Below are 15028 nucleotides of genomic sequence, written 5' to 3'. Positions count from 1 at the left end.
AGTTCTCAAAGAAAACCGTTAAAATCCTTTTTAACCTTGGGGTAGAGAAAAGCTTGCTAATTATGACTCAAAATCCAGAACCAATAAAAGACTGGTAAATAAGACTATATATGTGATGTGTGTGTGTGTGTGTGTGTATTCATTTGCATGGCATAAAAAACATCACCACAGGCAAAATTATAAAAATAACTATGACCATGGAAGGAATATTTACATATGCCACAAAGGGCTAACATTCCTAAAATGTAAAGAGCTCCAAAAACCTGACAGAGTCAGAAAAAGTTATAAACAATCTTCAAAAAAAGAAAATGCCCTCAAACATATGAAATGTTGTTTAAACTCATTTATAATTAGGGAAACACAGAGAGATACTATTTTCCACCTATCAGATTGGCAAAGACTAAAACACATGACAACATTCTGATGGCAAGAACATGGGGAAAGATGCACTCTCATATCCTGCTGATGGACCTGCAAAATGGTGCAACAATTCTGAAGGGAAACCTGGTAATCTTAACAAACAATATACGCACTCATCTTTTGACCAAGTAAACCTACTTCTGCTAATCTAACCTGAATATACCTCCAACAATATGAAAATACATATGCACAAGGTTATACTTTTTTGGTAGCCATTTGTAATCACAAAATACTATAAACAATCTAACTGCCCATATACAAGAGAATGGATGAATAAAACAGGGAACATCCACACAAAGGAGTACTATACAGCTGTTAAAAAGAATAAGGAAGAGCTCTATGAACAGACATGGAATGATTTCCAGTATGTATTCTTAAGTGAAAAAAAACAAAGAAGAATACTCATCATAAGCCACCCTGTGTGTAAAGGAAATAGATACAAGAAAATACACATTAATCTTCCCACATTTTGTGGGAAAACAAAAACTCCACAACGGATAAATCAGAAACTAAAGAGAGGTAGCTGGAAAAGAGATGCAAAGGTACTGGAGAGATGAACAGGGTGTGACCCTTCTGAGTAGACCTTTTCACGTAACTCTGACTTCTCAGAATCATGGTAATACTTTACATACTCAAAGTATAAACCAACAATTAAACCAACCAGGATGTGGGAGGAAACCAAAATCCAACACAAATAGTAACGTATAAACCCAACTGTATTACAAATAAATGACATGACACACTAAATTGGGGGATAAAAGAACAGAACCTAAGTGTGGAAAACAGTGTTTGACTAGATGTTATAGATAGCTAGAAAGTATAAGCTAGATATTATAGATACATATTTGATATTATAAAGCTAAAGATATTGTAGGTATAAGGCTAAAAACAAAAAGAACCACAAATAAATGCTATAATTTAGTTAGTAAATCTATTACAACAGTGTGGTTTAGCAATTCTAGAACTACTTTATGTATATACTAGGATGGAAGAAAACATAACTATATTGCAGATAATACCTAGACTGTCCAACCCACTGCTGGACAAAAAAGTTAAAAGTAAGGAAAGGGAGAAGGCTAAACTGAACTCTGTAGTATTAGATTAGCATCAAAGTTATGATTATGAAAACTCATAGGTTTTAAAACATACAGATAGATGGAACAGAAACAAATACAGTTTTGTATGCATAATAAATTTCCTAGCTTTGTCATGGAGAACGCTTACAAGCAAAAAGCCCATCTAATGCCAGACCTTCGTTTCTAAAAACCAGTCTCCAATAAAAGGAACCAGGACTCACAGAAACACACACAAAAATCATCCAAGTTTCTATTAATTCACACCATAATTAATGGAAAAGTATAATACTAATAATATTAATGGAAAAGTAAACAATCACTATAGTAACAAAATGTCACTTCCAAAAAGAATTAGAAACTTGGTAGCAGCTGCAAGATCAACACTGGTCAACTGTTCAAAAGCTGTGCAAATTATTGTGGGGTTTGAATTGCTCAAACCAAGTAAAGCTTGCTTTATAATCAAATTCCTCTACACCTGTTCCATTATTCTTAAATCCCCATTTCAGATCAAATATAAAGGCATTCTTCTCCTTGGATATTCAGTAAAATCAATTTCATACCTAAGAACACAGGATATGAGAGCATACCAAGCAGAAATCTTCCCCAAACTGAGAGTTAAAAAAGAAAAAAAAGAAAAAAAAAAGTTGATGAGAGAACTATGTCACTGCCTCCAAGCAGCCTGAGATGACTCCCACATCAAAACAGATTTTGTTCAATAGCAAAATCAAGTACACATATATTCACTTTTATAAGTCAAACACATGAAAAGAATGCTCATATATTTTCTTATGATAAACTGTCATCTCAAAAAGAAAGTGGCGGGGCGGGGAGGGGGGGGGCTTCTGGGTGGCTCAGTTGGTTAAGCATCTGACTCTTGATATCAGCTCAGGTCATGATCTCACAGTTCATGATTTCAAGCCCTGAGTCAGGCACCGCACTGACAGCTTGGGGCCCACTTGGGATTCTCTCTCCCTCCCTTTATCCCTACCCCCCCCCCCCCCCACACACACACTCATTCGCATGCATGCTCACTCTCTCTCAAAATAAATAAATAAAACTTTGGAAAAAAAAGATATTGATAAGTTCCTCAAATGGGCTTTTCGTTTTCTTATAGGGAAATACATGTTCACCTAGTAAGTTTATGTTGTAACACTAAAAGTAATTACACCTTTAAGAAGATACATAAAATAAATTTTAAAAATAATTTTTATCCCTAATGTAAAAAGTAATAAAGTAACAAGAAATAAAGAAGTAAATAAAAGTAAGAAACCCATTATAACAAGCATGAAAACAAAGTTGTAAAACTTCTCAAATATTTTATAAGTGCTACTCCCAAAGCAGTTATGACCATTTTTAATATATTCATGCCAAAGACAATAACTTAATAAAGAACAAAAACAAAAGTACAATGTTTATAGATGTATCTCTCTGGAAACTGTTGCATCTATTCCACCAATGCCCCCCCTCACCCCATCCCAGGATAAAGACAGACAAGGGGGAAGAAACCCAATACCGCCCACTACTGGTCAAGAGAGCGAGCTCAGGAGTCAGCTCACCTGAATTCAGATGCTAGCTCTAAGACCTTCTAGCTTTGGACGCTGGAACAGTTAGTAACCTCTCTAACCCTCAGATCCCATCTGTAAAATAAGGATAACAATAACCCTTACCCAGCAAGGTGACTATGAGAAATAGATGAGCTAATTAATCTATCTAACACAACAGTGCCTAGCACTTGGTATAAAGCATTCAATAGTGTCTGAGTGAATTCCAGGACTCCGATGACTTCAGGTGAGGACCTGAGAAACTGCTACCAAATAGCACTATTCTAGATAAAATTTTTCTTTTCTCGTAAACGAAGCTTTTCATTCATTCTTTTATGACATCTGAAAATTACCAAAATTGATTCCAACTTTTAAAGTCCTCTCACCTGGATGATTACAACAGTCGTCTTCCTGGTCTGCCTGTCACCTTTGCCTCTCTGTCTATTCTCCACATAGCAGCCAGAATGAAGCGTTTAAAGGTTAAGTCAAATCGTTTACTCCTCTATTCAAAATACACCTGAGCAAAATCAAAAATATTCTTGTGTTCAAATGTCTCCTCAAGGCCTTCCATAATCACACCATATAAAAGCGGCCTTTTATACTACTTCCCAGCCTTTCTTTTTTCCTAGGTCAATTTCCTTTTCTTTTGTAATATATACTTATCTATCTTCCCCCACTAGAATATAAGTTACAAGAGAGCAAGGAACATCTTCTTCATTGCTATACTCCTAGCACCAAGAACAGCACCACGCATACCACAAACCCCGAGCCAAAGCCAACATCATACTTAACAATAAAACACAGGCAGCAATCCCATTAAAGACAGGGACAAGAAAAAAAATCGCAAAATACCATACATCAGCTACCAAATTGGCAAATTATTAACTTTTTAAATTTTGAAGTACACTTCAACAATAAAATCGTTTTTAAAAAATCTCCAGTGCAGGGGGCGCCTGGGTGGTGCAGTTGGTTGAGCAGCTGATTCTTGACTTCATCTCAGGTCATGATCCCAGGGACATGGGATAGAGCCCTAAGTTGGGCTCCACGCTGAGCTCAGAGCCTGTCTAAGATTCTGTCTCTTTCTCCCTCTGCCCCTCACTCATGTGCATGTGTGCTCTCTCTCTCTCTCTCAAGTTTAAAAAAAAAAAAAAAGACAATTATTTAGGGGAGCCCAAGGGGCTCAGTCGGTTAAGCATCGGACTTCAGCTCAGGTCATGATCTCTGAGTTAGTTGGTGGATTCGAGCCCTACACTGGGCAGGCTCTGCCCTTGACAATGTGGAGCCTGCCCAGTATATATTCATTCATTCATTCATATTCTCTCCCTCCCTCTCTCCCTCTCTCTCAAAATAAGTAAACTTAAAAAGAAAGATCTCCAGTGCACATACATCTCAGTGAATTTTTACAACTGCGTACATTTATGTAACCACCACCCAAGATCAAGATACACAACATTTCCTGAACTTCAGAAGCCTCTTGGTTGGGTCTCCTCTCAGTAAATAGCCCCAGAGAGGTAAGCACCAGTCTGACTTCTCTCACCCAACTACTCCTGTACTTGAACTTCATATAAGTAGGTTCAAACAGTAGTCGCTTTTGTGCCTGGCTTCTTTTATTCAACTTTGTATCTGTGACATTTGCCCATGTTATTGCATGCATCAATAGTGCATTCCTTTTTTAATCATTGGGCAGCACTCTGTCTTATGAATATACCACAATTTATCAAATCCACTGTTGATGACATTCAGGCTGTTTCAGTTTGGAGATAATATGAATAGTACAGCTGCAAACAATCTTCGGTATGTCTTCTGGTGGTAATATTATCTGCAGACTGGCAACATGTTTGATTGGTTCTGGGGGATGGGTTTAATAATACTTTAGACTATGGATGACACAGGGAACTAGAAGTGGGCAGTGCTGGTGAGAGTCTAAACTGGAATAACCTTTCTGGAGGACAATGTGGCAACAGGCACCAGAAGCTTGAAAATATCTGTGCCCTGAGACTAATAATTCTACTTCAAGGAAATTTCTTATCGGATACTTACAAGTGCCAGACTTCTAAGTGTTTTGCATGTATTAACGCATGTGATTTATTCTATGGACATATTAGAGATGCTCACAATGGTTTAGAAGGATGTCAACCATCCATCATTAGGAATTGCAAGTAGTAGCAGTAAATAAGGTAAAAAACTAAAAGGGGAATGATGTTAAAACATACTGTACCTCTATGAAATTAAACATTATGCAGCCACTGAAACTGTTTTTAAAGAACATTACAGACACAGGAAAAAATATATGTTAGCAAAGTTAACAGTGGAATGAATAAAATGAATTCCAGTTTTTTAAATCTATGCATATACCTTAAATGTTAAAATAGTGGTAATCCCTGGAAGACATGGGTACTTTCGTATTCTTGATATTTTTCTGTACTCCCCATTTTTTCTATATTGATTTTGTCAATCAAAGAGAATACAACACTAAAAGGACTAGTAAACAAAGGTGTTTACATTCTTATGGGGAGACAGAAGATATAATCCAATTTAATTAGGGCAGTGACGCAGTTTTGTATAGGATGAAATTAAGAGTACTATGTGAAAGACCTCTAGCCTAGAGATTAGGGGGTGAGACATCATCAGGAAAGATCTCCATTGTCTTACTTCCACCAAGGACTCCGGAGAGGAAGAACTCCATCTCTAGGCTGGAAGGAACCTTCATAAGAAAATCCTGTTAATTCTTCAGCTCACCATCCTTAGGATATCAATTACACATTGTACCCTGGCAAGTGTTCTTTTCCCCGCCCACTTAGAAAAAAGGCTTAGCCAGAGGAGGAGTGAAAGAATTCCTGAACACCAAGGATACGGTAGTTCAACAGCTTCAAACGTGGAGGAAGCTGGTTCCACCCACTCTGCAGCCTGGCTGAAATGCATGAAGGAAGGGCCTCTCTTTCCCTGTCAGGCTAAATGAGGGCAAAAACTTTTCAGATTTCCAGATGTCAGAAACTCCAGATAGAGTAAACTCAAATTTATACCAAAACACTGATCCCTTGAGTTCAAAAAATTCTTCTACTTGAAGAAATAAAATCATCAAGAAATTATCCTGGTAAAGGTAATTCCCTGTATCAGCCCTCCCACTCCCTCCTCCTCTGCAGACAGACCACCCCTGGAAACCAAAAGAAAGCGGAGCATGAAGATTAAACCTGTACCTTAGTATTTGAGTGGCCAATTCTCACTTCAGCAAATGACATTTGTTTAATAATTAATACATAAAGAATATTTTGAGGTGTTCAAGAAAACCACCACTCATTTTTATGGTACAATATACATTATTTTCTCAAATGTTGCCAAATTCCCCATACTTGATTAAGAAATTTGCTAAGAAGATGTTGCTTTTGCATGGCAGGGCGTTATTACTAAATTTTCTAACTTGTGACATCTAAACCACATTAAAATTCTCAAGGACTGCTGGTCAAAAAACAAAACAAAACAAAACATTTCAGAGTCACTTCCACAGATATGAAATCACACAAATTTATGTGATAAATTTATGTTTTGGTCTCACTCTCCCTCCTTCAATATATGCCCTCTTTATTTTCCCTTCAAACTTCTGTTTTCAAATTTATACATAAATGTCACAAAATTCTCCATAACCTACCTGCAGCTTTTCATGGCTATAGTGTTAAATTGCCTAAATTAAGATTTAAGAAAATTCTAGTCTAAAATTTATTAATGTATCACATCTCTACATCGCACAATAGAACAAATTTCTTATGCAGCTAAAATAGTTTTTTGAAAAAAGTAACTATTTACATAATCACCAGGGATCCTGGTTTTATTCTATATGTAACCTAGATTTTTGGATAATCTACTCCGGTTGCCTAGAATATGTTATGGGAACAGAGGATATAGAAATAGAACTGGCAAAATTTGGTATGTTCAAATTTCGGCTTTACATATAATCAAAATACAGAAAAAAATCGCTTTGGAATAATAAAAAAAGAACGTTGGATAATTTATTCTTAATTACATGCTCCAAAGTTGTAATAATATTCCCTTAGCATAGACCAGACTGTGAAAGATTACCTGATATACAAAATTAGGACGCTGTCCCTCTTTTACAGTGACAATTTGGCAGGGGAGGGGCGGGGTGGTCATTGTTGTCGCTGTCAGAATTGTGCAACCTGATTAAATAAAACTACTTGAAGATTAAGTAAAACTAACTGTACCTAACACTAAACACTGTAAAGAACGCTGTAACAGAAGCGGTTTTCTCTCCCAGGGCCAGTAGAGGGAGACTAAGACATCTGGCCTGGTCGTGCAGTGTTTCTGTAAAATTGGGGAGGGGGAGCGGAGGCTGTATTTAAATGTCCTGCTGTCAATCAAAGGACACTTCCTACAATCACAGTCACCATATCTGCTATCAGCCGTGAGCGTACTCTCGCCAAGATACAACACCAAACGGTGCTCGCGTAACCTGCTTCACCTAAAGGTGACCGCAGGCTTTGCCACAACACCCAAATAAGGACTTTGGGAGCCCAACCCCAACTAGTTTCTTTGTTTAAATGCCTGCGAATCCCTCCCACGCCGGAGTCAAGAGGCTGTGGCGCCGCCCTTTATTAGCCTCACACTTTGATTACAAAACACACGAGTCGACGGCTTGGCGGCGGAGGCGGCCAGAGCTCTCACAAACGTCAAACCCGAAACGCAAGCGGCTGCGGAGGCAGAGGGCGACGCTCGCCGCCCCCGCCACCCGACCCAAAGTGCCCACCGGCCGGCCAAAGTTCGCCCGCACCAGGCCCCCCGGATGCGAGCCCCCGGCCGTCCGGGTGTCGCCGGCCCCTTGGGCGACGGGAAATTTCACTCTTTGTAAAGTTTGAGCTGCGGCGCGGGGGCGACTCGGGGTTGGGGACCAGAGGCTGTCGTTCGGGCCCCGCTGACCACTCCACCCCCGCCAGGACCGGGTGTGCTGGGGTGGCGGGTGGGGGGCACGGTCAGAGCCGACCTGCCGCCCCGCCCGGGACCCCCGGCCCCAAACTTCCGACTGGCATCTTTTAAGTCCCCGAGAGTGCCTCATCTGTTGCTCTGTTTACTCCTCGGAGCCTCGCCGGGCTGGCGCTGCCGACGCCCCCGTCCCAGTGTCCCGCGGCCGAGGAAGTTTGATAAAGACCGGGGAAGGGGGCGCGACGGGGACCGCGGAGGGGGAGGGGAAGAGGGCAAATTCTGGAGACCCTGAGCTGGGGCGAGCCGGTCGCCGCCCGGAAGGAAGGCGCTGCGGCCAGCCGAGCAGGGCGGCCGGCCGGGCGGCGACTCCGGGCCGGAGCCCCGGGCGGGCGGGGCGGCGGCCGGGCTGCGGGCGCCGCGAGGGGCGGCGGGCCCCGCCGGCGCTCCGCCCGCCGCCTCCGCCGGCGCCTGCCCCGGCCGCGTCCCCTCGCCCCGGTCTCCCCCTGCCAACTTCTCGGCCGGCCCCCTTTGTTCCCGTTTGTTGTGGCGACTCTTCTCCCGGCCGGGAGATCCCACCAGCCCCCCTCAGCCCGCCCGGCGCCCGGCGAGCCCGGGGCCCCGCGCGCCCCGCTGCCCGGGCCGGGGGCTCGGAGCTGGGGCCCCTCGGCGCTCGGCGCCGCGGCCGGGCGGAGGGGGGCGCGGGCGGCCGGCGCGGCGGCGGCGGCGGTTGGCCCGTGGCCGTCCGCGGCGGCGGCGGCGGCGGCGGCTGGGCTGGAGGGGGTTTATTTACCTGCCGTGGAACCAGTCCTTGCAGATATCGCACTCGATCATGAAGCGGTTCACGTCGTACGGCTGCCGGCACACACAGTACACCGGCGGGGGCGGCGGGGGCGCCGAGGCCCGGCCCGGAGCCGCCACCGACACGGCTGCCGCGGCCGCTCCAGCTGCTGCTCCCGCGGCCACCGCCGCCGCCGCTCCGGCCATCTTTAAAAAACACACACACGCTCGCTCGCTGCTCCGCTCGCCGACTGGAGCGAGCGCAGCCGCCAGCCAGCGCCGCCTCCTGCAGCAGCCGGAGCAGCAGCCGCGGCGGCTGCGGCGGCGGCGGCGGCGCCTCAGTGCGCGCGCGCGAGGTCGCTGCCGGGGCCTGGGGGCGGGCGGCGGCGCGCGCACGACGCGCGAGGCTCCGGCCCGGCTCCTTCCGGCGCTCCGCGCGGGGCCGTGCGTCTCGCGCACGTCGTCCCGCCGCCGGCGCGCGCGCCCCGCTCCCCTCGCGTCGGCCGGGCGGGGGCGCTAGGGGGGGCGGGGGGGGCACCCGCTGAAGGGCACTCGGGGCGGGGGAGGCGGAGGGAGGCAGAGGCTCCCTGAGGACACGCGCGGCGGCGCAGGGAGCGCGGCCACAGGAGGAGGACGGCGGGAGCGTGCGAAAAGCCGGCTTCGGCGTTTCTAAGTGCGAGCTGAGGCCGGGGAAGTTCCTGCGCAGTGGAGAGCGGCACAAGCTGCGTCTGTGCGCCGGGAAGGGAAACCGAGGAAGTTAGAGCCCCGCCAGGGCCACCTCCCGACGAGGGGAGAATCCTTAGGCAATTAGCAGCCTCCCTGCGACCTTTGCGGGCCGGAGCTGAGGGTTTAACAGCACGCCGAGCCCTGCCGAGGTGCCCGAGTGTGCTGGGGAGTTCGTCAGACCCGAAAACGTCCCACTCCAATTCCCACCGACCAGCTAGGGAATTAGTGTTGATGGAGCCGCTGATAGGTGAAGGAGGTGGTTCTCAAGAGGAATTCATTAATGTCAGCGAGCCGAGAGGGACCAGCGTGAAGTGTGCTGGGTGGAGAAAGGACTGCAAAGGACTCTGGCGTGTTATAAATAACACGACGTAGATGCGAATGCTTTCGAGTCCCAAGTTCGGAAGACAAGGATAAAATTCTAAATGACAGTGACACCTCGGGAAAGGAATACTACAAAAAAACAGACAATACGGTACTTGGCGCGTAACAGGCCATTAATAAATGTTTTTGAATGAAAGGTGAGATTGATAAGAAAAACAGCTAACAAGTACTGAATAGAGAAAGAATGCTTTGGAATCATAACTACGCGAATTGGAAGGCACGTTAAGGATTATTGAATCAGATATTTGTAGCTGAATTTAGTAGTAATTTCTATCATGGGGAAAGCCCTATGGCTCCCATCTCAGCCAGCCCGACAGAGAATCGCTGATCCAACCTACTTTTTATAACCGAGGAAAGTGAGTAATTTGCCTGAAGTCTCACCGATCCGAGCTAGAGCTAAACTTTCAGTTTCTTGATTATGCGCCAATCCTTTTTCTTCCACACCACTACCTGGCACGTATTTTGTAGGCAAAGAAACACCTGGAAATCAGAGTTGACCACAAAGTGAATGCGTTCGAAACATTTATACCGGAGAAAAAGGAAAAAAGTTACTGTAATTTTGGCATATGTTTAGAGGCATCATGGAGTGGAAGCCCCACACTCAGACCCTACATGTATATAAGCTGTGCAACATTGGGCGAGTCACTCCATTTCTCTTCAACTAGATCCCTTGGAGATATGTTCAAAGAAAAATTATGGATAATAATACTACCTCACAGAGTTTTCATAACAAGCAAAAGAGATCATGTATTTTTAAATTTGTTTTAATGTTTACTTATTTTTGAAAGGCAGACACGGAGCACGAGCAGGGGAGGGGCAGTGAGAGGGAGACATAGAATCCGAAGCAGGTTCCAGGTTCTGAGCGATCAGCACAGAGCCCCCACGAACTGGGAGATCACCACCTGAGCCGAGGTTGGATGCTTAACTGACTGAGCCACCCAGGGTCTGCCAGATAATGTATTTTTAAAAGTACACTGTGGACGATGTGTGTTGTTAGGGGAGAGCACAGCCGAGTGTAAGGGAAGGAGAGGCAGCCAGAGCTGTCATGTTGGATTTGGGGTGAGAAGGGCATCCACACAGGGAACTGGTCCGGTGCAGGGTGCTCTCCTCTCCCTGCTGAGGGGCTATCTGACCTTGGGAAATCAGCCTGGGTAGGTTGAAGAGAGCAGCGAAGCAGAAGAGGGGGCAGTATTGGTGGTGGGAGATTGGTTATATATAAGAGTATTGATCCAATAAGTAAGGGAAATGGGAATCATATGTCTCACTATTAAGGAAGAGAGTTACAAATATATGGAAAGAAAACTAGAATGAGCCTTTTGGTAGTGGACTGACAATGGAGGTGTCAATTATTTATATAGGTGTTTAAGTAGTATATACTCTGTCGACACTGAGAGAGAGTAGTGACAAGACAAAACAATGAGTACATCTAGTCCAGATCTTGGCTGCTTTTTTTTTTTAATGTTTATTTAATTTTGAGAGAGAGAGAGAGAGACAGAGCACAAGCGGGGGAGGGGCAGAGAGAGAAGGAGACACAGAATCCCAAGCAGGCTCCAGGCTCTGAGCTGTCAGCACAGAGCCCAACACGGGGCTCCAACCCAAGAACTGTGAGATCATGCCCTGAGTCGAAGTCGGATGCTTAACAGACTGGGCCACCCGAGTGCCCCCAGATCTTGGCTTCTCTACCATTCTCCTTATTTTTCTTTTTTGGCAAATTGGCTGATTTCAGGACTGGAGAAGAGAAGTACAGGATGAGCCTGGAGCCTCTAGCTGTGCCAGAAAATAAGGACATGCTCAAAGAATAATGGGGCATGTCAAATGGACACAGGCCAACTTGGGTCCCACTGGCCAAATCTTTGACAAATCCAGCTTCAAAATAAAAAATGATAATAATGTATTATAACCTATTGAATAGCACAGGAAACCATACAGAGGTAAATAACATAAATTGATAATTTGAAAAATATTGGAATATTTACATACTTTCAGATTATGTCCCCACAAAATACTTGCTCATTATAAAGGGAAATAGAGTAATTTTACAGTGGAGAGAGTCTGGCAGACACCATCTTAAGTGATTAAAGGCCATTGGTAATGGGACAAATCAAAACTGTGCCCCAGCTGATAGGATCCAATGAGAAGTATACTAACATCATTTCTGTGTAATTCTTCCTGGACTACTTAGAGGAGTCTCTAGTTTGGAAATGCAACGTTTTAAAAGGTACATCAAGAAATCAGCAAGAATAAAAACACTATAAGGCATACGATCTGTATGGAAAGGTTAAAGAAATTGTAAACACAAATATTTGACCTTGAGAAGAAAGGGATGAAGGCCACACGTCTGAATAATGTCAAAATTTTAGTGACAAGCGCCATGCATGGTAATTAAGAGCATAGATTCTACAGTCTATTATCTCTGTGACAACGTACTGTTGGGCTTTAGTTTTCTCATTTTAATGGGGATGATAAGAATAACTACTTCACAGGGTTGGGTTCATTAAAGGAGATAACAAAATGCTGGCCACAATTCTTAGTGCCTAATAACCCATATAGCTGTTAGCTGTAACTATGAATAATTATTTTACTCGTTTATTGACAATAATAGGACTGAAGAGCATCTAGAGAGTTAGAAGGGAAGCCTACGAGAGTATTATCCCAAATCAAGGGGGAGCGAAATTCCGAAAGAAAATATCTTGAAGAAAGACACCCAGCTCCCTGCTAGCATTGGTCGGTAATGACTGCGGGGCTCCCTCCGCCTTTTTCTCCTTTGCAGATACCCTAGTACCTGAAGTAGACCTTTACTCTTCATATCAAACCTAAGCTGCTCTGTTGGTTGTTTTTAACACTGCACTTGTCCTTAAACCCTCGTTTCTGTGAAAAGAAATATATTCTCCAACCTAACAACTCTGCTTCCTACTACTACCAATATTTGTCTAGCTCCATGATCGTGTCTGCTGTTCTCTCCCTTTTTCTTCAAAATGCTGTTCAAAACCCACCCCCAATCCTGATGATACTGTGTACCTTTATATACATAAAATTTAATTTGCATACTACTTGTGTGTTACCCAGATATTCAGCCAGTACCCATACTTTTTTTTTCTAGGGGATAATTTCCTTCTTACAAATTCAGGAACTGAAAGAGCCTGCTTCCCAAAACTTTATATACTTACAGGAAAAAATTGAATAATGAGAAAAAAAAATTTTAACAAAAGAAGGGATATTAGTAAAATATTTAGCAGTAGCTCTGGATGCTTCTATGGTGATGAAGGCTATAGACCATATGTCCTATGCAATTTATTTGGGGTCCTGAAAGAAATTACCTATCCCAACTTGTTTTCTTCATCAACCTGCCAAGGTACATAAAAGTCCCATCCCTCAAAGGTAGGGGTAGGGAGGGTCTCCTATCCTCAAGGCTCCTGAACAAAGATAGATGTATCAAGTGTGAGAGGTATCCCATTGATGGTGATTCTGTGGAGCAGTAACACTAAGAAATATTCTGGGGACTTCAGGGTTCCCACAGCCAAGTAAGTTTGTAAGATACAGCCCTACACATCGGGCTCCGTGCTGAGTATGGAGCCTGCTTAAGATTCTGTCTCTCTCCCTCTGCCCTTCCCCTGCTCACGTGCTCTCTCTCTTGCTCTCTCTCTCAAATAAAAAAAAAAAAAAAAATTAAAGAACGAAAAGAACCAAGCACAATTCATGAACCTTGATCCTGATTCCAAAAAAATAGCTATAAAAGACAGTTTGGGGGATAATTGGGGACATTTTAATATAACCTGGGCATTAGATGATGCTAAGAAAACATTCATATTCTTTGGTGTGATACGGTATTGTAGTTTTATAGAAGAATGTCCTCATTTTTAGAAGACACATGCTGAGGTTTTAAAAGTGAAGCATTATTTTTAAAAATAAATAAATAAATATTTTAAAAGTGAAGCATTATGACATCAGCACTTGCTTTGAAAGATTTAGAAAAAAAAGAGAAGATGGAGATGAATGAAGACAGTACAATAACGTTAGCCATTGTTGAATCTGGGTAATGATGTGTACATGAATGTTCAATGGACTAGTCTTTCAACTTTTCTGTATTTTTGTAATTTTTCATAAGTTTAATAATACAGCCTCTTTCCTGAGTCTGCTCAGAAGTTAAATGATACTTATGTAGTCAATGATTTCCTATTCTGAATATCTCTACAGTTTCTTTTCTTGTTATAATGCCTTCTAGAGTTTCACCTGTCTTCCAGAGAGCAAAGTACGATAGGACCATTATTTCATTAAACTCTAAAACCCAAATATGGCTCTTCTAAACAGGAACAGGGAGTGGCACATTTTTAGACTATCTATATGCACATCCAGAAAGTTTTCGAAGTGCTCCTAACACTGTGCCTCCACCCCTCCATCTGTCATCTAGTGGGAGATGTTACTCATGGGTGTGTGCCACACATGTGTACAACATGGAAGCAGAAAAAAGTTGATAACCACCATGTTAGATCCTTATAAAAAAAAACTCCACTTGTGCCCCAGTCTAACCATGAGAAAAACATCAAACAAATTCCTACAGAGGGGCATTCTACAAAGTGCCTGACCAGTATACCCAAAATGGCCAAGATCATGAAAACAAGCAAAACCCGAGAAACTGTCACAGCCAAGAGCGTCCTAAGGAGACGTGACAAATGTATTGTGGCACCCTCGATGGGATCCTCAGGGGAAAAAAAAAACCACATTAGATTAAATCTAAAGAAATCTGTATAAATCATGGGCTTTAATTAAAGATAATGTATCAATATCAGTTCATTAATTACAACAAACGTATCCGACAGATGTAGGATGTTAATAATAGGAAAAACTTGGTACTTGCATATGGAAACTCTGTACTACTTAAAACTGTTCTAAAAAATAAAGTTTATTCCAAAACACTGTTGTGTACGTTACCTACAAGGTCTCCATGTTTCAAATACGAACCCAGTTGCTAAAATATAGCTACGCAGGGCACTAGATCATGCTTTCCCATTCTGATTTCTGTGATACTTTGATGCAGTTTAAGAAGGTATGCCTGGTGGGGTGAGCAACATATTACTAATGATTAAGTCCGGAAAATTATGCAGGTCTGTGTCTATATGTGTAACATTACTAGCCTGAGGGATTGGCTAAATTTAAAAGTAAAGTAACATTTATCCA

At 43.4% G+C, this 15028-nt stretch overlaps 1 protein-coding gene across 1 annotated transcript in view; it reads right to left on the bottom strand.

Annotated features, from left to right (window-relative positions):
* Positions 1–9069, bottom strand: part of KDM7A (lysine demethylase 7A) — an 81924-nt gene extending 72855 nt beyond the window's left edge. Inside the window, exon 1 of the mRNA XM_053218006.1 lies at positions 8760–9069. Within this exon, the coding sequence (XP_053073981.1) occupies positions 8760–8953 (194 nt within the window). The 5' untranslated portion in view covers positions 8954–9069. The remainder of the gene's footprint in view (positions 1–8759) is intronic.
* Between the last annotated feature and the right edge of the window lie 5959 nt (positions 9070–15028).

Source organism: Acinonyx jubatus, chromosome A2 (genome assembly GCF_027475565.1).
Source record: "Acinonyx jubatus isolate Ajub_Pintada_27869175 chromosome A2, VMU_Ajub_asm_v1.0, whole genome shotgun sequence".
Lineage (NCBI taxonomy): Eukaryota > Metazoa > Chordata > Mammalia > Carnivora > Felidae > Acinonyx > Acinonyx jubatus.
Note: the sequence above shows the minus strand (reverse complement) of the source record. Positions and strands in the feature narration are given on the sequence as shown.